At 39.4% G+C, this 24,550-nt stretch overlaps 1 protein-coding gene across 5 annotated transcripts in view; it reads left to right on the top strand.

Annotated features, from left to right (window-relative positions):
- CARMIL1 (capping protein regulator and myosin 1 linker 1) overlaps nucleotides 1–24,550 on the top strand; it is a 4,434,936-nt gene that overhangs the window by 3,748,275 nt on the left and 662,111 nt on the right. For all 5 annotated transcript variants that reach the window (XM_044067077.1, XM_044067074.1, XM_044067073.1 and 2 more), the window contains 2 exons: nucleotides 5,383–5,558; nucleotides 14,905–14,992. In XM_044067077.1, coding sequence (XP_043923012.1) covers nucleotides 5,383–5,558; nucleotides 14,905–14,992 — 264 coding nt within the window. The remainder of the gene's footprint in view (nucleotides 1–5,382; nucleotides 5,559–14,904; nucleotides 14,993–24,550) is intronic.

Genomic DNA, 24,550 nt, shown 5'->3' with positions numbered 1-24,550 from the left:
GAATGGTAAAATAAAAGTATGTGATTGAATTTGCAATATGCATTTTTCAGTGATATGAAAAGATGTGAGAACTTCAGTATATAAAAAGTACATGACTTTTATATCTGAGGATTGTAACTGCTTCCTGCTGTGAGATATAGCAATTATACTTTAGATGTGAAATCTGTAGCATGCATATAAAACAGTAACTGTAATTTTTAGCCACAGGGTTACATGATCTGTGACTATTGCTAGGCCGGAAAGCCAAGAGTTGGAAAACAAATAGGTAAATGTGGAACTTGGCTTAATTGCATGTGTGGCTTTTGCATGGAAAAGATAAAAGTCAAATAGTTAAATAAACAAGAGTTAAGATATCTCTGCCTGAGATGTGTTATGAAAATTCAGCCTGTGCTCAGTGATACAGTTAAAAATAATATGAAGAAAATGTAGCTGTAAATAGATGCTTTTCCTTCCTGTAATTTACATTTTTAAAGTGATTATTTTCTGTTTATTCTGTGCAAGTCTATATTTCCCTGCATATTTAACTGTTAACTGCATAACTTAATTCATTCTTTCATAAGTGAAGTGTTTTATTATTCACATTTAAAAAGTTTGTACTTGATTATCTGTTTGCTGATTTATTTATTTATTTATTTTATTTATTTAACATTTGTTTACTGGGAAAGTCTGACTGGACACAGGTCCTTTTTCAGCAAAGGCCTGGGAGTAAAGCTCCATGAGTAACAGTAAATTTTCATGCACACATTACAATAATCAAAAAGGTAGTATACATAAGAACATACAAATTATTACATCTTGACAGCAAAACCTACCCTTTTAACATAGCTAGTATTATTTGTAGCTATGACTTATGTCAAGATGCAAGGTTAAGACAGGTCAGTAGGAACAAAGGGAATAAACACCGGGGAAGAGGTTCGATATGTTTTGTGTATACTGTGATGTATCAGAGCACTCATGAGGGGTTAGTACAGAACATAGCCACTTATTTTTTAGATAAACTTTAAGTGATGGCTTAAAGTGGTTAGTGGATGAGATTGAGATGATGGAGTTAGGAAGGGAGATCCATATACAAGATATATAGTTTAAAAAGTAAAGATTCTCCTGCAGTGTTGTTGTCCTTGGAGACAGTGAGTAAGTTCTTGTTGTTAGAGTGAAGTGGTCTGCTGGAACTGTAAGGAAGGATGAGATTTTGTAGTGCAGGAGTTCTAGTTGATTGTGTTACAATTTTGTTGAGTTAGAGAGAGTTGGTTGTAAAGAATAATGTTGGGAAGCTCAAGCCAGTCTAGTATCCTTAAAGCTGTACAATGACGTGTTCTATATGGGCAGTCAGATGCAAACTTAGCAATTTTATTATAACATGCTTCTAGCTTAGATAAGTCAGTTTTTCTTAGATTAGTGAAAATTGGAGAGGCATATAGTAGAGTGGAGAGCAGATGGGTTTGTGCTAATGTAATTTTGGCCATTGTGGTCAGGAACCGTTTGTGCCTATATAGACTTCCAAGTTTCTTATGGATTTTTTTTTATAGTTAGGGAGACATGCAAGTAAAATTTTTGGGTTTGTCTATTTCCACTCCAAGAAGCTTTGTACGGGTTGTCGGGGAGATCACAGTGTTGTCTTTGGCTATTATGTTAAATGTTGGGCATGAGATAGATGTCTTGTTAGGTTGGAAGTGTAATAATTTAGTTTTGTTTGGATTCGGGATTAGATGGGCATTGTCTAACTATGTTTCAACAGAAGTGAAAGATTCCTGTGTTTGAGAATGAAGAGTTGATAGAGAAGTGGCAGCACAGATAAGTGTTGAATCATCTGCAGACTGTATTATAGAACCATGTGGAGTAGCTGTGTGTAGATTATTAGTAAAGAGGGAGTAAAGGAGCAGGCCCAAGATAGATCCTTGTGGGACACCAATGGATAAAGGAAGGCATGGAGATAGGTCACCCTGCCGTAGAACAGACTGTTGACTGCCAGATAAATAGTTATGAAACCATGCTGTGGCAGATGGTGAGAAGGATAAGTTCAGTTAGTACATCTATTAGTTTGGAATGGGAGACCATATCAAAAGCTTTTGATAGGTCTAGAAAGATGGCAGATACAAAGTTGTTGTTATTCCTGTGATGGTTTATGGTATTAGTGAAGGATAAGAGAGCTGTAGGGGTACTATTTGATGGGCAAAACCCATGCTGAGCATTTGCAAGAAGGTTATTTGTTAGTAAGAATTTCAGGACCTAGAGATGAATGTACCTTTCGAGTAGCTTAGAAACTGGTGAAAGAATAGCACTTGGCAGATAGTTTGTCAGTTCTGGGGAAGGTCCCCCTTTATGAAGTGGGATTACATGGGAAATTTTCCATAGTTGAGGGAACTTGTTTTCGAGAATAGATCTATTTATAAGGACTGATACTGGGAAGGCTGTAGATTCAGCTGCAATTTTGAGGTGTTCACTGGGTAAATTATCTATGGCAAGTGTAGTAGGTTTTAGTTTCTGTAGTAATTTTTTTATAGTGGCTGTAGGAACTGGGGAGAAAGAGAATGAGGCATTGCTAGTTTGTAGATTTGGCTGGTTTGGTACCTGGAGTAGGAGTTTGCTGTTTGGAAAGGGTTTTAGCCTCTCAAGCACTTTGGACTACTGTAATTTACTACACCCTTGAAGTTACTGTAGTACTGAATGCATCCACACATAACTACATGGCTTATTGCTCATTGCTTCCAAAAACACAACTATCTCCTGGTGTCTATACACCAGTTATTAGCAGGACCCTACTAGTAAAATGAACATCTGTGTTAAATTAGTTCATACCAGTAGTACCCTTCCTCAGAACTGGTTTACAGTTGCTGTTCATTTGAGATAGGCCTGCTCTGTGGCCTAAACACTGCCTCCCTATAATTCATACTTGCTATTGCATGAGTAACAGCTGTGACCCCTTTTTCTCTATGGTGCAGTTCTACTCAATGCAACAAGTTTCTTAAACTCATGATGGCCTATATTGAATTGCTAGGTTTACCACCAGTATTGATAACGCCATTATTTGTTCCTTTGTTAATGCCACTGTAGGTTACTTGGCCAGTCTTCTGTATCTTTAACTCCATGGAATACACAGCCTTCCCATTTAATTGCATAGGTAGTTTGGTGGCCTTATTATTTGAAATACTGCCAAAGAGCTCAGATCCTGACATTAACTGAATATGAGTTATTGGCTCAGCTTGTAATGGTTTGCAGTCTGACTGTCTAGTATTTACCTATGAAATTGAACTAGTCCTTTAAAATTTCAGTACCCAGGCTTTGGAACTACAGTCCAAATGACCTCTATCTTGCTTGTCAGTTAGAAATTTACTTCGTGTAATTGATGAATTCTCTGATGCAAAGATAAATGTCTGTCTGATTTCAACATCTCCTCATCACTTCCTACCTCACCCTTCCTAATACAATCCCCCTCTTTCACCTTTCATGTTAATTCTGTCTCTCCGTTAATGTTATCAAACATTAGAGCTTTTACCTTTTAACTTACTTCACCCTTACCACCTCATCCTAACTCTACATACTCCACCTGTCTACACTTCCATCATTACTTACCATTTCATGCCTATTGTTTAGCACCCCCTCATACAATTCTACCCTTGCCCCATTGTTTGACTTGCAGTTGCCCCAACACTCCTTTTGGTATCTGTCCCCTCTTCTCCTACTGGCGTCTACATATCATGAAAACTGGTTTCTGTAGACTGCATGCTTTATAGTATACGTATTTTGTAGGGATCTGTAAATTCGGTCATGAAACAGTCCAGTGAAGTGGATGTTTGCAGCCAGACTGATAATGATCATTTTCTGTGGTAGCGTCATCCTTTTCCTTGAGATGCAGTGGCCTCATAGTTAATTGGAATTTTACTCTTCATATGTTTTATAATGGGTTTTGTCTTTGATGCATTGTTCATAACTGTGTGGTCTTTCAAAGAGCAACCATCGATCAATAAACAGCTCCCCTGAATGAAACACCACGATCCACAATATCCAAATCCTTTATTGAATGAAGTACATAAGCAGTAGGTTAAGCGCTTTCATCTACTCAACGTAGATTTCTTCAGAACAGCTAATATATTTAATACTACACTTTAAATACTTTCTAAGAGACCACCAAAAATAATTACCTAACCAAACATTCACTAGAATTTAAAAACACAGAACAACAATCTTATTTTTATCATATAAACTGATGAATGGATATATAATTAAATAAAATTCATTAATATAATACTAAAATAAATCAGAACCTTAATAAAATTCTCTTAAATACGAAATATAAATATAAATAAATACCTAAAATTCCTACTAATAAATATGATGTATCCCTATATATTGAATTAATAAAATGTATATATAAAGAAGACTAACATCATTTGATCCATTCTTATACTATAATTAATTTCTTAATAAAGGTTTGGTGGGAATATACTCATTGATGCCTGGTGGACTGGCTGCATTTAGTCTAATCTGCCATTGAATCTCTTTTTCCCCTAGGATAGAGTTGATGTCACACCCCCTAGGGTTACTCCTGACCACTTCAAGAATGGCAAATTTAAATGAAGTGAATGTTTGATTGGTTAGGTAATTATTTTTGGCGGTCTCTTAGAAAGTATTTAAAGTGTAGTATTAAATATATTAGCTGTTATGAAGAAATCTACGTTGAGTAGATGAAAGCGCTTAACCTACTGCTTATGTATTTCATTCAATAAAGGATTTGGATATTGTGGATCGTGGTGTTTCGTTCAGGGGAGCTGTTTATTGATCGATGGTTGTTCTATTGTTGGATTCCCTGGACACATTTTTGTAGTCTTTCAAAGAAGCTGTAAGTGGCAATATCATATTCATTTCATGCTGTGATGTGCAGCACCAAACTATTAATTATTTCTTTCTGTTAAAGTGTATTTTGTTCATTGGTTTCTAATATTTTTACTAATTATATGCTGTATTCATAAATACATTTGCATGTTTACTTTTTCCTTCTTTCTCTCGTGAAAGAAGAATTTATTGTGATCTGCCTTCACCAAAATTAAATGTGGCAGTGCCCACAAGCTTACCCAAAATAAATTCACGTACTTCTCCATTATATATCATGATATCAAAGGACACTGTTACCTATTTTATTGGACAAGTTTTTGTTTCATAGAAATGGGTTTGTTGAGCTTCTGGATAATTCATGCTTATTCACATTAAGAAAAAGTAAATTCTGTTTGTAGTAAAAGTAGAGTCAAGCTGGTTGCAATGTTTATTACTTTGTGGCTCAATTCTGACTGACTTTGCCATTTTATCTAAATTGCATGCCCATGAGGTGTCATGTTGCTTAAAACAGTATAGATTGACAGTAACTGATTCCTAACTTTCATCTTGCAGACCCTGTTAGAATCCATGGTTGATGCTGCTGATGGCCTTTGTCCTCATGTGATGAAAAAGGCAAACCTTCATCAAGACCTGATTGAGGCCAGTACAGAGAAGATCTCAATTCCTCGTACATTTGTTACAAATGTGCTCCTTGAACAGTCTGGCATTGATATACTTAACAAAATCAGGCAAGTCTAAATCCCATTATTCATAGACAGCATTTATATGTAACACTATATTTCTAAATACGTATACAATTTCATTTTGAATGTGAGAAATTACTGTAGCATACTTGCATTTAAATTTTTAGGAGAAGTTCTTTGAGACTTTCCATTTTCTTTTTGGTATACTAAAACCTGGAATGAACAGAATGTGGTCTATCATTATGTAATATTACGAAAGGACTGGGACACTATGCTGGGTGGATGAGATTGAGTAGCTGCTGCCAGCTGTTCCATCCTGAAAGAGAGTTGCAAAGCTCACTTTTATTATGAACACTAGATGCAGTTTGAGCCTGCTGTGAATCCATGCTGTCATGGTGCATTTACACTGGTAGCCAAAGTGAATTTAGCATGTGGATGTACATACTTCCCGGGGACAGCAGTGGTAGAGCTCAGAGGAGCTGCTGAGGAGGGATGCTTTTAAGGAGGAGACTACTGCTCCACCTTTCAGGACCAGCAAGCTGGCCAGTTACTTCAAAGTGCCTCTTTCCAGGAAAGGAAGGGTTGATTGGAGTTCCTGAACATGAATGAATAGGCTGTAAGTCTGCTGCCTAGCCTGAGAATGCTTGTCTTCCATTCACCCAGAATGAATAGGCCCATTAGGTACCAGTCACTAGTGGAATTATCGGATGAGGCACTGGGAGGAAGGAGGAAAAAAAGTCTGGGACATCTTCCATGTGTCAGTCTTTTTTCCTTAGTCCTATATACATAGAGATTTAGCCATAGCCAGTAGGGTCATAGGCTAGAGGAGGTTTTCTAAGTGAGAAGAAGGTAATATCTATTTATGACAGTGGCCAAATGTTTGACTGACTAATGCATTGAATGTAAGTTAGTAGCTTCCATTGGTCCCATAGTATATACATATTATTGTGTGGCACTTGATTACAGTGACAAAAAGATCTTGTGAACTTCATTTTGTATGATACTTCAGTCCTTCACTGGCCTCCTTTCTGGTGTGAAATGGAGACCTTTTCATTCCCCTTCATCATAACATTTTGCTGTTTGTAAAACAATAGTCCTTTTCAGTGATATTTTTCACCATTTTTCTCCATCCTTATTGTTTTCAAGCTCACAACTTAAAGTAAACTAAGGGCTCACTGTCCTTGTACTACCTTCACTGTGGTGGTCAACCAGCGCTGTTGACCTTAACCAATTTCATGATGTATTTGGCTGTGTCATAATGCCATTGTGCAAGTAGTCAGCCGAGTCACTGAGCTCATAGAAAAGCATAGCACACTGAGAAGACAGAAATGGTAATAATGACTTGAAAACAATCATATCTGTTTTTTATACTTCATCAACATTGGAGATATGCACTTGTTAAACCCATCTTTAAGGAAGAATGGAATAGGACAAACCCGGATGCATACAGACCCACAAGTTTCCTTTCACATTGTGGAAAAGTAATGGAGAAAGTTATTTTGTATAAATGTATTGTCAAAATTCCAAAGGGGCTTGAAACCATATATCAGCATGCATATGGTGAAAATCGATCTATAACCATGAGTAACATGATGTTCTATAATGGTAATAATAGCTACAAATAAAAAAATGGTGGTGTGATGTAATTTATATAGACTTAAAGCTTTTTATTGGGTCACTTATCTTCAGCTTTTGATAGGGACATACCCTCTCAACTGTCCAGATTTTCACAGAATTTCCAGATTTCAGACTCATATTTGTGTCTGTTCCTTATACAATTTGTGGTTTTCTGGCAAATTACTGAAGATTGAAGTCACTAAATAATGACATGTGTGAGTTTGACTTCATATACTTCAGAAATGGCATACTAACAGAAAAGTCATGCTAACAGAAATCCAGTTATTCTAGCAGCTTTCTAAATTTGTAAGAGCAATATTTGAAATCTGTCCCTATTTTCTGGGCTTTGTCACCCATCATTTTAGGCTTTGTTCAGATTTCTTGTGCTAAGAGGTTGAAAGTTATGCATATCTCCTGCCCGGTACCTGTAGCAGTCATGCTGCCAGAAGAGCACAGGGTGTCTGAGGTGTTGTCAGGCCTTTATCCCGCTGTACCCTGGGCTGGGCATCATTGTATATTTCTGTCCAGAAATGAAGCTTCTCAAACTGAGATTCAATCATTGATTTATTCAGAATTCTGCAATGACATTTACATAATTTATTAGGTGGGTATTCCATATATAGCTAAGCAGAATGTCACATTTGAAAATAAATGGTCACACTAACCTCTCAGTGAAACTGTCAAAAAAGGGAGGGGGCTTGCTGTCCTTTCTAGGGATTCAAATTTACATAGTGCACTGCTGTTCAGCCTTTGCAATCAACATTTCTGAGGTTCATAAAGCATGTTATACTGTGGTGGTGGTGCTGCGGTAGCGTTGTTGCTTCACAGTAAGACATTGTCCTGTTCGATTCTCAGCTAGAGCGTCTTCTGTGTGGAGATGTACATGAATGGGCGTACCTTCGTTGAAGGTTGTGCGTCAGGGCTGGCAACTCGGCATGTAAAAATCTACTGCCAATCATTAGCGGACCAGAGTTCCGCTGTGGCAACCCCTAACCGGGAAAAGCCGAAAGACACAACATGAAGCATGTTATAGTCACACTTATCTGCTTTTCAAATACATATGAAGTTGACATCTCCTTGTTTTTACCACAGTGATACTAAAGAAGTTTAAATGAATGAAGATTGTTAAACAGACCTCATTTAAAATATCCCTAGACTGCAGCTGTTGTGTATGATATTGAACCTGATGTTCTCAAGTGTGATGTTTAATCCCTTAATTTCTCTCACTGGAGCGGTAACTTTTCTTGACCCGTCACATTGTTGCATGCTGTTGTCATGCAATATTTTATATGTTCTACTAATTGTCTCTTTTTAATAGCTGCTTCTGTACTAGATTCAAGTAAAAACTCTATCAGAGCAGGCTTTTCACTTAAAATTCCCATATTCCTTTCTATTTGCCTGTACTCTGAGGTTAAGTCCTGGTAGGGATGTTTGTTACATTAGACCTATTATTGAGTATAGAATAACAGTATGGAAACCTTATAAGAAAACAAGCATGAGTAAACTGGAAAGAGTACAGCAGGAATAAACCAAGGGCATTCATGGATGTGAACATTTTAGTTTATTATGAAAGACTAAAATATCTGAACTTGTACTGTGTCTCTTACAGACATTTAAGAAGAGACTTTTTATTTAAGTATGTAGGGCATTTAGAGGCAACTACCTATGGGAATGTGTGGGGTTATCAAAAAGTAGTAGTGAATTATCAGTCAACCTATGTAGATTATATATGAATGAGAGGTGTACTAATTGGCTCTCTATGAGAGTAGTTGTTGCATGGAATAGACTACAAAATTACATTAGTAGGCATTAGTTTGAATGTTTTTAAGAACAATCTGAAAACTTATTATGGGAGTAACTGTTTTGGTATATTGTCAGGCCAGAAGGGCATTATGTTCCTTGCCTGAAACGTTTGTATGGATGTATGCATGCATGTGACACTGTTCAGCCTCAGTACATAGAGGGTACACCCATAGTGCCAAAATTTAAGTTCTTGAAGTATGGAAGCACAAGCTGTCTTCACCCTTGTAGAAAGGGATCTGGATCCTCTAAATGGCTCCACTTCTGAATTGTAACTTTGTTCATCGGGGACATTTTGTAACAATGAGGCAGTTTCTGTGAGTTCAGATTGTGTATGAGACCACCTCTGTGTTACAGTCTGGTGTCGCTTGTTTTAATAATTTTGGGATCCCCACTCCTAATGACAATCAAGCCTCTTCTCTCAGCTGCCCTGTAGACTCCTCCATTCCCCATTGAGGAACAAGGTGGAACCTCTTTGGGTTTAGAGCATGATAGGTTCATTCATTCTCTGTCATTGCAGTGGCTTCTTCCCATTGGGTCAACAGCCCGTGCCAGTTTGACGCCTAGAATTGAAGGATTTAGTGTTCTGTCAGTTTGCTGTCAAAGCTGTGTGTAAGATCTGTGCATTGATCTGTGCATTTGTGCCTTGCCACTGTAAACTCATGTATGCAGCAGTTAGTAATCCCACGGAACTCATTGGTAGTATTGTGAGTAGATTTATTGTCATTGAAAATAGTATCACAGGCCTTTTGCATAAGTATATCATTTATTTCATCAGGTTTTCTACTTATGTTAACTGTTGGCATCAGCAGAGGCTATAATTATGGATGGTGAGCAAGAAGATCCTGAGTTGTCTGTATTGTATCTGAAATACTGACATTTCAAGTTGAATTTTGTACTGTTTTATTTAAATTATTTTGACTAACATAATCAGTTACTTTGTGCGTATTTTTGAGTTTTGTTAGTTTACCCAGTGTTGAAGTTGTTGAATTTCCCAAAAAGGGATTGCGTTTTCATTGACCTTTACATTCTCGAGTTTAGTTATGAAATCCTCATGCTGTATACAGATGATGGTTCAGTAGGCTTATATTCTATTACTTTCACTACCACTGTTGTTAATTATTGTATGAACAATTTCTGCTGCTGAGTTGTTTTCTTGGCTTATGACTAAAGGCGTTCCTTTTTTTAATCTTTATTAAATTGTTACATACTGTGATAAAAAACAAAGTATAACATTCCTGTTGTTTTCATTCACCCTAACATTGCATAAATTGCCTTAACTCTTGCCATCCCTTAAACCTCATTTGCTGTGCTGAATATTATTCCCACAAATTCCATTCATTTCTATGTAGTTTGCTTTCTACTATTTCTGAAGATCCCACCTCCAGTAATTTCTCTTTGCAATATTCAGTACTTCGGTTGCAGTTGGTTTGGATTTTGATTTCTGTTTTCTAGTAATTACGTTTTTTGCATCCCATAGCATTAAACTTAGCTGTACTATACTTGGGTAATTCAGATCCTGTATCCCAGCTCAAAAGAATTATTTCCTTAGGTACAACTGTCTGCTTCAGCATAATTTCTGACAAAGTAGTCTGTAGGAAAATTTTAAAATCTGCCAGCTCATTATGTTTTCAGCAAATGTATTTTCATTTACCTCTCCCTTTTCCATCACAACACCAACATTTAATATCTGGCTGAGGAAAAATTCTGTAAAGTCTAATTGAGGTATAAAATAAATATGAAAACACTTTTAAAAGCAAAAATCATAAACGTTATAGACTTTGTTGCGTACTTTAGAGCCATGCATCCTTACTTCTCAGACTCCTCCATTTCTTCATCACCCCTTTCACCTTTAATTTGTAACCTTCAGGTTGAGTTATATATATATATGAATTTTAACTGTATAGCTCTAAAGTATACCTTTAAATTAGATACTCCTAAGCCACCTTGTTCTCTGGGGAAAATCAGCTTATTGCATTTAACTCTTCTCCTCCCAGGTAAGTTTGTTCCACTCTTTATTATTACCCACAACTTCTCTGGCTGGTAAAAATTCTCCTGATCTGTATGTAAAAGTAAAGGGACCAAAGACATTTTAACTGCCTGTATCTTAGTATTCATATCCATAATCAAGAGCTTCCAGCTTCTTAATGTTTGTATTATTTTGTATTTAGTTTATATATCCTTAGCTGCCATAATAGAATCATTTTCGAACCATGCACCTAAGTACATAATCTTGTCAGGTCCCCATAATTATGGGTATTGCTGAACCAATCTATGCATAAGTGTCTAGTTTACAACTATAGCCTTTGCTTTGTATTCATTTATTTTTTTTTATCCTAAAAAGACTTGAAACTATCTTAAAATGGTCCACAACACCAAAATGCTATTTTCTGGATTTATCAAGTAGAATATAATGTCATTTGCAAATAAAGCTAAATTTTCTTGAGTACCATGACAGCTTTATCCTTGAATCCATTAATCCCTTATTTTCTTTACCAATGGCTCTAAATATCAGACAAAAAGGGAAAGTGGGCATCCATGCCTGTTTTTTTCTGTTCAAGCACAGTTTGTCAGAGAGGAACCCCTCTCCTCTTGATTCTTGTCCCTAACCCTTCATGCATCCTTCTTATTTAGTCCTGTTATTCCATCAGGGAATGCAGATGCCACCATTGCCCTGCTCGTAAAATCCACGCTGACTTTATCAAATGTGTCTGGCAGTTGGCACAGAGGGCTAAGGCTGTGAGTTGTAGTTCCTGTGATAAGGGTATGATTCTTTCAGTGCTTGTTCGCCTACTTTGTGAGCTTGAGAAAGTCACTTAACTAGCCATTTCTCTTGGCTCACCATTGAAAAGGGATTGTGTGTCCAGTAGGCCTACCTGATTGACAAAGCATTATTATTATTATTAGTATTGGTCTTATTGTTAGTATTATCATTATTTATCTGCATCAGGACTGCTGGCGGTAGCATTGTTGCTTTACTCTCTGATTCTCTGTGGATCATCATTGTTCTAATATCATTACTTCCCCACTGCAAAACCATATTGGTCCATACCTGTCACTGTTTGTGACACCTTTGGCATTCTCTTAGCTAGTATTGACATAAATGCTTTGTAATCATGGTTTAAATTGAACCTGGTCTATATGAAGCTGGATCCGAAGCTTCCTTAACCCCTTTGTGTAATATAGCCACTACAGCTTTCTGACTTTATCCCTTTTTTCTCACCTAACTTCATAATTTCCACGAGTGCATGTGTTTCTGGAGACCTTCTTCTTGATTGATTATACATTACAGTTTTAATCTCATCTCTTCTTACCTATTAATTGTTCAACTTCATCTTCCTCTGACCTTGGCATATTTAAGTCGTCTGTAAGTATTTCCATTTATATCTTTTCTTGATTTTCTCATTGCTGTGCTTTATACAGATTTTTATAAAATGTCTGAAATTTCTCTAATACCTCTACAGTATTGGTGGGATAGGGGGGTACCTCTAGTAGGTTTAGGTAAGAGTTGTCAGGCTCTAGGGGAATAGATGGTGATTGTACCTTGTCATGATATGGTGAGGGAACTTATCTATGGTGCACTGCACGTAGATGAGCTCAATGGTATTGTGTCTAACCAACCTGGAGATATGTTTGCTGCTAATGTAGATCGAGACATCTCCACCTTTGGCCCTGGTTTGTGCTATTGTTGTTGTAAATGTGTGGAAGGCACTGTAGCATTGCACTGCTGGAGTAGTTTGTATGGCTTTAAACCATGTTATGGTCACAACATAGATGTCTATATTCTTTCCAGAGTGTGAAGGGTGTGGAGTTTATTGTTTAGGCTTGTAGAATTGAGCAGTAGTAACACCTTAAGGGTGCTTGTAGACTTTTTCAATGTGTTGGTAGTTTTGTCTATTTGGAATTGCCTAAAAAAGGCTCTAAGAGGTGGATAAAGTTTTAGCCAATATCTGAGACCCTAGGGGGGGACAGGTGCAGCCCATACTTGGAAAAGCTACATGCTCTTTTGATTATATCCTCCCGTCCTGACAGATATTGGATTGTCCTGGAGTGACACCAGAAACTAAGTCAATTATTAAAATCAATTATTTTTATGTTCAACTTTTGGCATCATCCTTGGTGATAGAATTCTACTCATTAGAAAGTTTATACCCATCTCTGACACATTCTGAGAGATCCATTATGCCCCTTTTCATATAGTCTAGTGAGGTACATCTCAGGTCATTTATGTCCACATGGACTATTGTATTGGCACCTGGGGTCCAGTGACTTGAGTACATTTTGTTATTGTGGATCCTGGCTCTAGAGAGGCAAATGACCATTATTTTCTACTTGTTTAGTCTGGCGAGTGGGGCATCTGTGTGATGTGCTATGGAGTCCCCATTGACAAGAGTATTTGATAAAGTATATGCTTGCCTTGTAGGCTTTGCTGTTGGGGGACCATTGGGTATAGGCTTATGTGAGATATTTCTTGTTGCTGTTGGTGTTTATTTAAGTGGATAGGAAATAGGAAATTCACCCTGGGGATCACCTCTGTGGCTCTGGCTCGACAGTGGCACAGGAAAATAATTTTCTTGGGTGGCAAAAGCCAGGGTACCTTTTTGGCTGGGCTTGTATAGGCCCCAGGGCTGATAGCCTAGTACCTACCTATGAACCTATGATTGCTGAGGAGCAGTGTTGCCATTTGATGGCTTTGGAAGGGATTGCTGTGGAGCAGTATTGTCATGGCCCACAGTTCTTCTATTTATTCAGAATGGTACCTCACAGTTCTGTTTGTCCAGCAATTCCCTATCGTTGCTGGTCTTCTTCCTGATCATCTTGAAATTCCAGCACTGGTCTCTGATTCAGGTCCAAAGTACTTGTGATTCTATAGTCAATTCCAGGGCTTTTTTCTGTCACTTGGGCATTTTTCTTTGGAACAATTCAAAGGCTTTCCTTGGTAAGGTCTCTCTAGGGGATTTATTATTGTCAGAAGAATGGGAAGCAGAGTCCCCATTAGCTTGCCGTCATCCTCTTTGATAGAGAAATGTTATTTCATCATTCCAAAAATGTATTTGGTCTTCCAGGAAAATATTCTAAAGATAGCTGGATATAGCAGCTTGAAACTTGCATCTGCCTCTCAACATCCCCCAGTTGCTGGGATAAACTTATCTTTGGCTAGTGTACACTTAATAATCATTTCCAAACTTTGGTATCCTCAGTATTTAATACTTTCTCTTCTGCCACCATTTTGTTAGGAGCAGCTCTTTCTGCTAATATGATTGCAAGTCCCTGAATTCCTTTTGGCTATTTTCTGGACCTACTGTCTCAGGTTGGAATAAAACTTTACTGCTAGGGAGTTTTCCAAGCAGTTACATATTGCAGAAAGCTTTCATGTTTAGGTACAGTAATATATACTCAGTGTATCATTTTATTTGTAAAGAAACCCACGCTGAGTATTTGTTACTGTTCTGCCAAATCCTGTCTCTTCATCAAGCTTCTGTGGTGGATGTTCTTTTAAGTTTGATAGGTATATAATTTTATTTATGTTAGGTATTTCTTTTTTCCTGAATTACATGTTGTGCTTGTTTCTGCATGTGAATGAACTTAGCAGTGCATTGGCTGAATGTTCCCTCCTAACTTAGCTTTCAACATCATGATGTTGCCAACATGAGGTGCGTGTATGCTGAAGTGTTGGAATGAATGATAATCCAAGACTGTGCTGAACTAGGGATATCTGAGAATGAAATCCAAATGGTGACCCACTGCAGATGGCTTTCTTATAGATCAGTTGGTATAGTGAGTGCAAACATGTTCATCTACTATTCCATGCATATGAAATTTACACATTTCAGAACTGCTAACTTAGCTATGTTTCACCTGTACAACATGTAGTGGACCTAACTGATATGGATTATTATGATGAGTCATTTACTGATAGTTACATTGTTTAAATTAAATGCTGTTTTTTTTCTTCTTGTGTAATTTATTACAGTGAAGTGAAGCTGACAGTGGCCTCGTTCCTCTCAGACCGAATTGTTGATGAAATTTTAGAAGCACTTTCAAGCACCCAACATAAACTGGTAAGAGAGTTCATTTTATCTTATGTTTATGAAGCATATATTCATAGTACTGCTTTCTATGTATGAACGTGTTATTAGCCTCTGCCGTGTACCTTTCTTTATGAACAGAATTTTGTATCTTGTAAGTTGTTAGGATATATTTTTGAGTATAATGCCCACCTTTTCAGAGTACCCCCTCCACAAACACCCATACTACATTGTCTTTGCTGCTGTCTATGGAGGAAACCCATTTACTTATTCCATGTTATGTGCAGTCACATGGCTCAAGAGATTAATGTGTAGCCAATTATTGGATTGGAAAATGGGTATTAGGTGAAAACATTCAAGGCTCATGTGTGACAAGGAGTAGCAGAAGTAGAACACCTCTAAGATTTAGGGACAGTAAGTTGAAAAGCCGTAGTGGTGCAGCGGTTAGCGTTGTCGCCTCACAGCAAGAAGTTCTCCCATTCGATTCTTGGCTGGAGCGCCTTCTGTGTGGAGTCTGCATGTCCTCCCCGTGGTCGAGTGACATCAGACATACAAGTAGTTGCGAGCATGAATGGGTGTGCTTTCATTGAAGGTTGGGCATCGGGCTGGCAACTCGGCACCGTGAAAATCCACTGCCAATCATGAGCAGACTGGAGTTCCGCTGTGGCAACCCCTAACTGGGAAAAGCCGAAAGTATTTTTTAAATTGAAAAGTTGAAATTAAATATGAACTTAATTTAAAGGGCTCAGTTAGGATTACAAATGGTAATGGTCACCCCAAAAGGAAAGCAGAAGGAAGAATAGTAACATTGACAGCAAGTGAGCAGGACAAGGAAAAAGTGCATGGTTCTGTACCTTAGTGTGTGGGAGGGAGGACCAGGAGGGCTTAAAAATAGGAAGTAGATAACACCATCTGAAATGAGGAGGGAGAAGAGAATATTAATAACAATGAATGTCAAGGGAACTGGAGAAGGAGGCAAAGGTGGAATGTTAACAGATGAGAGGAGAAAAAGAGAGAGAGAGAGCGCTGTACGGATTACTACAGGAAAATATTATGGTTGGAGGACACTGAAAGTAAATAGAACTAGATACCCTAAAGTGAACGGAAAGTAAAAAAGTGTAATGCAAGACATGTTAAGTCACTATAAAAAATAAAGCTGAAGTGATCGAGTTAGGTTTATAACAAATTGTTCACCTTTTTGTATGTAGTTAAGCTCAGCTTTACAACTTTGCTAGAACATGTCAGACTTGCTGATTGAAGTGGTAGCTTCACAGGTTTGTTGTGCATGTGCATTTTTTTTTTTACCAGTGGACCATTTGTGCACAGAAAAAATTGCATGATGGAAAAGCAAACAGTTAAGATGAGGGAGCTTGGGAAATGTGAAATAGGACTGTAGTGAATGGTTTAATTATTTATTTATTGAGATTTGTTTATTGGGAAAGTCTGACTGGGCAGAAAAGCTCCAAATTATTACAGAACATTTTACGAACAATCATTTTCCAAACTTGAAAAGTAAAACAAAAACATCTGCAATTTAAATAATTACAGCAAATTAGACATAATATAAAAAACATTGGGTAAGAATTGATACAGGGTAAATGACAAATTATATTTTAACAAAAGTTGCAGTGTGGTTTGCAGCCCGCTTTGATCTTTCAGAATTGCTTCATATGATGGCAACTTGAAAAATTCAAGTTTTGGTTAGTGCCTGCATGCTTCGTGGCTATCAGTGAGGCATGTACATGCTCAGAACACACTCTTCATGTGACAGAGTGTGGGCCGTAGAGCCAAGGCAGTGCAGGAGATCTGCTGTGCATACCTCACCCACCAGGACAGTTTGTCAGCCAAACATGGACGAAAAGCCTGAGTCGGAAGGAGTACTGCAGCCACTGTGTACTACCTTGAATAGCATCAAAGTGATGCACAGAGTGAGAATCAGGAAAGGATCATCAGTTACTGCAATACCTGGGATGGCATTAATTCAGGGTAGTGCAGAAAAGATTGGGAATCTTGCATTTAACAAGAACGGTGATCTGTTGTTGCATAGTATGACATTAGGAATGATCACCTGCTACCCCACCAGGGAGCAGAGGCAGCAGCCAGACTGTGTGGAGAAAGGTGTAGTGGCTTAACTTAAATATATGTACACACGCACATATTTGTGTGTGCACATACACATATATAGGCTTCCCTATACCTTGTCAGAGCTCTTTCCAGTCAAGTTCAACTCCCTGATCACTGTTTGCCATAGGTAATGACTACTGTTGCAGTTTCTAGGTGTGTGCCAGCAATTATTACTTTGTTTTTAGTATTTCTTCTTTTTTCACAATATAGTTGCATATATAAAGTTGGACAGGGTGTGTGTTTTTTTTTTTATTTTATTTTTATTTTTTTATTTAACATTTGTTGACCGGGAAAGTCCGACTAGGTTCCACAGATCCTGTTTTCAGCAGAGGCCCGGGGAGAAATGCTCCAGAAGCATGTCTTTAGAATGTGGGAGGAAACCGGAGCACCCGGAGGAAACCCACGCGAATGCAGGGAGAACATGCAAACTCCACACAGAAGGCACCCCAGCCGAGAATCGAACCAGAGAACCTCTTGCTGTGAGGCGACAGCATTAACTGCTGCACCACTACGCCGCCCGCTCCTCACCTACGTTTTTGCATGTAGGTGAGGAGGCTTGCCCTCCGCAAAAAAAAAAAAAAAAAAAAAAAGAGAAGAAAAGAAAAAGAAAAACACTTATTTTCAAAATTTTTGACCTAAATGCACAGACCACATCAGGGGCTAATCTGTGAAGTGCACATATGTATGCATATATCTATGTATGTATGTATAATTCATGTGTGTGTGCACATATATATTTTTTGTGCGTGTGTTGTGTATGTATATAATATACAAAGATAAAAACACACACATACATGCTCATTATTTCTTTGCTACATAAAGGAAGCATGTCTTCTGACTTATTACTAGATCCATAGCATTGCACCTGCCCATCTCAAAAATCTTCAAGTGATGCGTCTGCAAGCAAGAAACTAGATTTTTTTAGGCTCATGGAAAATCCTCTATTTCAAACAAGTTGAATTCCACTGCACTTTAGCTGTATAGATATATCCTTTGTGGAACTTACTAATGTCTTCTGAATAAAATCGGTGACAGTGATATAATGTACACTTTTTCTTTTCCAAACCTGATAATGTTCTGATGTGGTCCTTTTCATTCTTCCTCAACTTATGGGTTCAGTTCCGATTTGGACGCATGTATAAGACTTCGGATCCAACTCTCAAGCTCCTCCCTCTACCCACAATGCCCTACTCCATCCCCATTGCCTCAGATCTCATTTGCCACTATTGCAAACAGATGCAGGTTCCACTCTCACGATTATACTGATGTTCATCGTGTTTCACTGTTGCAGTCATTACAGTTGGGTTATCCTGCTGTTATCTTGCTAGCAGGCTACCCGCAGTTGGCCGGAATTCCAAAGTCTTGGTTCGGCATCGGTTGCTGTCGCCTCTTCCCTGACATCAGTGCACCAGGGGTATAAACGATGTAGCCGATGCCATTTTCTTCAGTCTTTCTTGCTGCGCGGTGCCCGAAGCAAAAGCAGTTCGCAAGTGCCGGTCGGCCGACTCCTGAGATTTTCGAAATTGAATTTCAGATCCGAAGTCTTCTATAAAGCTAAGTACCCCGTTGGGAAAACTTTTTTCTTGCTCCAGACCGATGTCAGAAAAAGTTAACAATTGTATTTCTTGTGGGAAGCAAATACCTCATAAGGATTTTCACTCTTACTGTATTCCTTGCCTAGGCCCTGACCACAGCGTTGCTAGTTGTCGGTTTTATTAGATTTAACTAACGCACTATTAAGCATCGGTACGATTTTGCTTTTCATTATTTTGGCCGAAGGTTTAACTACATAATGCTGTCAGAACAGCCGACGACCGGAGTTCATAAAAAGCGCAAGGAAAAAGAAAAGGACAGGCATCCGAGGTCCAAAACCAACGATGAAGCCTCTTCTAGGCCAGTCGCCGGTTCTCAGTGAGGCGCTTTCGCAGCCCCTGACACCCGCTACCTCAGAGCCACAGGCCACCTCCGACTCCCACGTGGAGACAGCTAGGCCTCTGGATACTCAAGGTATTGGGCCTTCGGAAACTAATCTCTCAGATGGGTCCGGAGCCGCTGAGCAGGCATCGGCTTCTGAGGGTGTTTTCAGACCTACACAGCTTTATATCAAGCCAACTTCAGCATGAAAGACTAGAACAGTTTTAAAGACAAAGAAACCAGTACAGCACTCTCCAGGACAGACTTCCATGCCTAAGAAACAGATGCTCAAAATGGCCGAAGACCTAATTCTTTGATCAGGGGTTCCCAGCCCCCTCCTGATAAGAGGCCTAGGCAAGACACTGAATATGATTCCTCTGATGAGGTTTCCATTTCTTCTGACTCCTCTTCAGAACAGGGATACTCTCTATCCTCCCTATGAGGATTCTGATGCTGAAGAATATATTCCTTCAGCTTCTCCGGAGGGTTACTCATTTGGGGAAACCTTGCATACCATGAGGGAGCATTTCCACTGGGAGAGCCAAGATTATTCTGATTCTAAGAAAAGGCTCAGAGACTTTCTTTTACTACCTCAGCACAGACCTCTTGCTATTCCTCCCGTTCTAGATATTGTAGATGATGTATTTTCAGAGTCTGGCCTGTCTCCCGACTCTTTACCTCCTGCACCTGTTAAGCCAGACAGATACTACAGGGTTCCAGATTCTCATAAATTTCTATATAAAAACCCTGCAGCTGACCCAGAAACTATTTCACAGGGTCCCAAAGGGGTCAAGGCTGCTACTGCAAAAAACCCTGACCCCTCAGATAGAGATTCTAGGGCGCTGGACAGATGGGGCAAAAAAGTTTACACTTCTGCTACCTTGGCTGTAAGGGCTTTAAATTGTCAATTTCATATGCTTAAATATCAGCAGTATTTAATGTCTCTGTTAAAACAGAAAATGTTAACAAATTCTGAATGTGCTGAGAACAAGGAATTGCAGGATTTATTGCATGCAGCTGAGCAAGTGGGAAAACATACTTTGCAATGTGGTTATGATTCACTGGAGGCCTCTTGCAGGGCCGCTGTAACAGGCTCTGTTATTAGAAGGCATGCTTGGTTAAAGGAACAGACTCTGCCTGATCATGTTAAAGCAAAATTATTGGATTCTCCATTACAGCATGATACTTTGTTTGGTGTTAAGGCAGAAGAGGTGTTAAAGAAAATGGAGGATAAAGCTAAATCTATACAGACAGTGAAGGATTTCTTACAGGTGCGGCCACCCAGATTTAGCAGGAATGGGCCTTCTAAAAATTGGTCCTTTCCCATGTCAGACAGGCCACAAAGAGGCAGATACAGATGCCCTAGAGGCAGACAACAGCCCCAGGGCTCATACAGGCCCAAACAGTGGGGTGCTTCTACCTCCAAAAGCAGAGAAGACAAAACACAACCATATAGGAAGCAGTCCCAATGACTTCCCTCTGCCATTGCAAAGCATTTTTCTTCTGGCAGCACCCTTGCCCCCCACTTTTTTCACAAAATTGGCTCATGATTACCCAAGACAAATGGGTCTTAAATATAGTCTCTTAGGGCTACAGGTCCCACTTTCACACCCTTCCAAAGGCAAAAGGTATGCCAGACCTACCACACAATCAATGGGTAGAGGCACAAAACCAAGTTTCATCTCTCATGGACATGAGGGCTATTCAGCCAGTGCCACAACAAGAGCAGGAACAAGGATTTTACTCAAGACTTTTCTTAGTACCAAGAAAGGACAAAGCATGGAGACCGATTCTGGACCTGTCTATTCTAAATACTTTTCTGGATGTTGCGAAATTCAAAATGTTGACTCTGCAGCAGCTTCTGCCCATGCTGGGCAAAAAGGCTTGGCTTGTAACTTTGGACCTCAAAGAGGCATACCTGCATGTCCCAATCAGACAATCTTGCAGAAGATACCTCAGAATCATAGCTGGCTCAATGCACTACCAATTCTCTGCACTGCCCTTTGGCTTATCTACTGTGCCCAGGGTCTTCAGAAAATGCCTGGCACCAGTAATTGCATTTTTCAGACAAAGAGGAATTCAAATATACCCCTACTTGGACAACTGCCTTATTCAAGCAGAGACCAAAGACATTCTACTAAAGCATCTGGCATTTGTAAAAAGATTACTAATTTGCCTAGGGTACACAGTAAATGAAAAGAAATCAAAACTAGTACCCTCTCAAGAGATAATATTCCTGGGTGCAAGCTTAAATACAACTGCCCAAATGGCTTATCTCACGCCAGACAAACAAAGGCAACTGACTTCTTACTTTGAAAACATGGCAACAAAGACCCAGTTATCTGCAAGAAAAATTCTGCAGGCTCTGGGCTACATGGCCTCCTGCATTCTGCTAATTCCATATGCAAGACTGTATATGAGGAAACTGCAGAGGTACCTAAAAAGTGTTTGGACTCAACATTACCACAGCCTGGAATCATTAATTTCACTCATTCCTTGCCTGCAACAGAAGTTTCGATGGTGGGCACAGGCCTGTCACCACAACAAGGGACAGCCATTCACGTTACCCACAGCCAGGCAAACACTAACAACAGATGCATCAGATTATGCCCGGGGGGCCCACATGGCAGGAAAATGTATTCAGGGCACATGGTCTCCAAGCCAAAGGCATCTACACATCAATCAAAAAGAGATGCTAGCTGCACAAAATGCCCTGACAGACTTCAAGGACCTACTTCATCCAGGATAGCTGCTGATAAAGATAGACAACACCACAGTCATGTGGTACATAAACAGGGGGGCACACATTCCTACCCTCTCTGCAGACAAGCCATGATTTTGTGTAACACAGCATTGACTTACCAAGTACACCTGCTAGCACAATTCCTGCCAGGAAAAACAAATGCTCTGGCAGACGAACTAAGCAGAAACCTCATGGACGCTCACTAGTGGAAACTAGATTCACAAATCTTCAGCATGATAACAAGAAAATGGGGACGCCCAGACATAGATCTTTTTGCCTCCCCTCACAACTGCCAACTTCAGAGATTCTGCACAAGGACTTATCACAAACAAGCATGGAAAGTGGATGCTCTGTCATTCAGATGGAACAACCTTACAGTATATGTCTTTCCTCCACTGCCTCTCCTCCCCAAGGTACTCCTAAAGGTCAGACAAGAGAAGCCACAAGTTATTCTGATTGCCCCGGATTGGCCACACCAACACTGGTACCCAATCCTAAGGAGCTTGTCCCAAGGCCCAGCCTGGACATTGCCTCAAATTCCTCATTTACTGACCCAACAAAACAATCAGATCCTGCACAGCCAACTCAGAACTCTAAATCTAGCTGCATGGCGGATACTGCAATCATTCAGAATACACCTCTCTCTAAAGCGGTTATGGATGTCATTTTGGAGGCCAGGAGGCCCAGCACCAAAGAATCTTATGCAGAAAAATGGAAGAGATTCTGTGCTTGGAACCAGGCACAAGGAATTGACACGCTTCTTCCAAATATTCCTCAGATTGACAATATCTGACTGAAATGCTAGACAAAGGCCTATCCTTCTAATCAATTAAGATCCATGCCTCTGCCGTTTCAGCTCATTACAATACAGACCTGCCTATTTTTTCATATCCATTGCTTAGGAAGTTCCTCAGAGGGGCCAAAAACTTAAGACCTCTGAGGAGAGCACCAATACCTGCATGGGACCTCAATTTTGTCTTGGAAAATCTCACACTGCCGCCTTTTGAGCGAGCCAATACAACTGAGATAAAATTCTTATCATGGAAAACAGCTCTGCTCCTAGCAATAACTTCATCAAGAAGAGTCTCAGAGTTACAGGCACTAATGGCTGTGGAACCTTTTATTATCTTCCATCCGGACAGGGTTTTTCTAAGGACAAACCCAACATTTATGCCTAACTGTGGCTCTTAACCAAACCATACATTTGCCTACTTTTTACCCAAACCCACAGAATAAAGGGGAGAGACTTCTGCATTCTTTGGACATACACAGACAGCTACGCTTTTACTTGGACACAACTAAAGCTTTCAGAAAGACTGAAAAACTTTTAGTGGCATATGCTGCAGGATCACAAGGAAAGGCTATCTCAAAGCAGACCGTTTCAAAATGGATAGGACACTGCATTAGTTTCTGGTATTCACAACATGGTAAATCAGTGCCTAAGGGCATTACACCACATTCTACCAGGGCAGCAGCCACCTCAGCAGCCTTCCTCAGAGGAGTACCAACCAAGGATATTTTGGAGGCTACAACTTGGACTTCAGTGCACACTTTTACCAAGCACTATCACTTGTTTCTTTACCCTAAATCCAGAGCAGGCTTTGCCACTGCAGTCTTGTAGGGCCTTAGCCACTCCTAATTCTATTTAGATGCAGCCGCCCAAACTCAGCTTTGGGATTCAACCCAAGTGTAATGACTGCAACAGTGAAACACGATAAACATAGTACAGTTGTGTACCTACCATAAATGTAGATGTTCAAGTGTATTCACTGTTGCAGTCCAGGTTACCCACCCACCCTCCCCCTTTCTTTGCTGGGACTTATCTGTACTTCTCTATCCTATACAACCTATGTGGTGTATTTGCTTTTAGATGAAGATATTGTTTATTTTAGTGCATGCTTTTATTAGCAATGTTTTTTTAGCCTACCCTTTTGGGGGCACCTGACATCTGGGGCAAGAAAAACTGAAGAAAATGGCGTCGGCTGCATCTTTTATACCCCTGGCGCACTGACGTCAGGGAAGAGGCGACAGCAACTGATGCCGGACCAAGACTTTGGAATTCAGGCCAACTGCGGGTAGCCTGCCAGCAGGATAACAGCAGGATAACCCAAGTGTAATGACTGCAACAGAGAATACACTTGAACATCTACATTTATGATAGGTACAGAACTGTACTTTTCATTGTGAGTTATTCATGAATTTTATTCCAATATATATTTCCCTTTTTACTTTTTCTAATATTTTGACCTCCCTCTAGTTTTTTGCTGGTCGTTAGGAAAATCTTTTTTCCCTTTTTCATACTATTTTTTTATAGAAATTGTTGCTAACAGTTCTGGTAATTTCTCCTTACCCTTCCCTTTAGGATATTTCTAATTATTACCACTGCCGGTAATTTTTTTTTTCCTTGTAAGTGTACTTTTCTTGTTAAAAAAAGTTGCTATTCCCTTTTGTGCTATTGTTCTTATGGTGTTTGTCCTCACTTTTCTGTAACCATGTTGGACAAACTAACAGATTTTAAAAAAATGCTTGTATTTTGGGCATAAGATCTCTAACTCAGATGCCCACAAGGAGTGCATTTATTGCCTTGGAGCTGGTCACTTGGATAGGCCTTGTAGAATTTGTTCTACATTCAATCTTAGAGCCCTGGCAGAAGGAATAAACTAATTTTAAAGGATCTTCTTCTGTCTGCTTCTTCATCAGGGGCTCAAACCTCCTCAAAAATTAGTAAATCTGCTCCTTTGGAGCACCGCAAATGCTGTCTGTTGAAGTCCCCTAGGTCTTCATCGGAGCCACCTTCCTCCAGGAAAATC

The sequence above is a fragment of the Protopterus annectens genome, chromosome 3.part1 (assembly GCF_019279795.1).
Source record: "Protopterus annectens isolate FY-2018-M chromosome 3.part1, PAN1.0, whole genome shotgun sequence".
In the NCBI taxonomy this organism is placed as follows: Eukaryota; Metazoa; Chordata; order Ceratodontiformes; family Protopteridae; genus Protopterus; species Protopterus annectens.
This window is presented reverse-complemented; position numbering and strand designations above follow the sequence as displayed.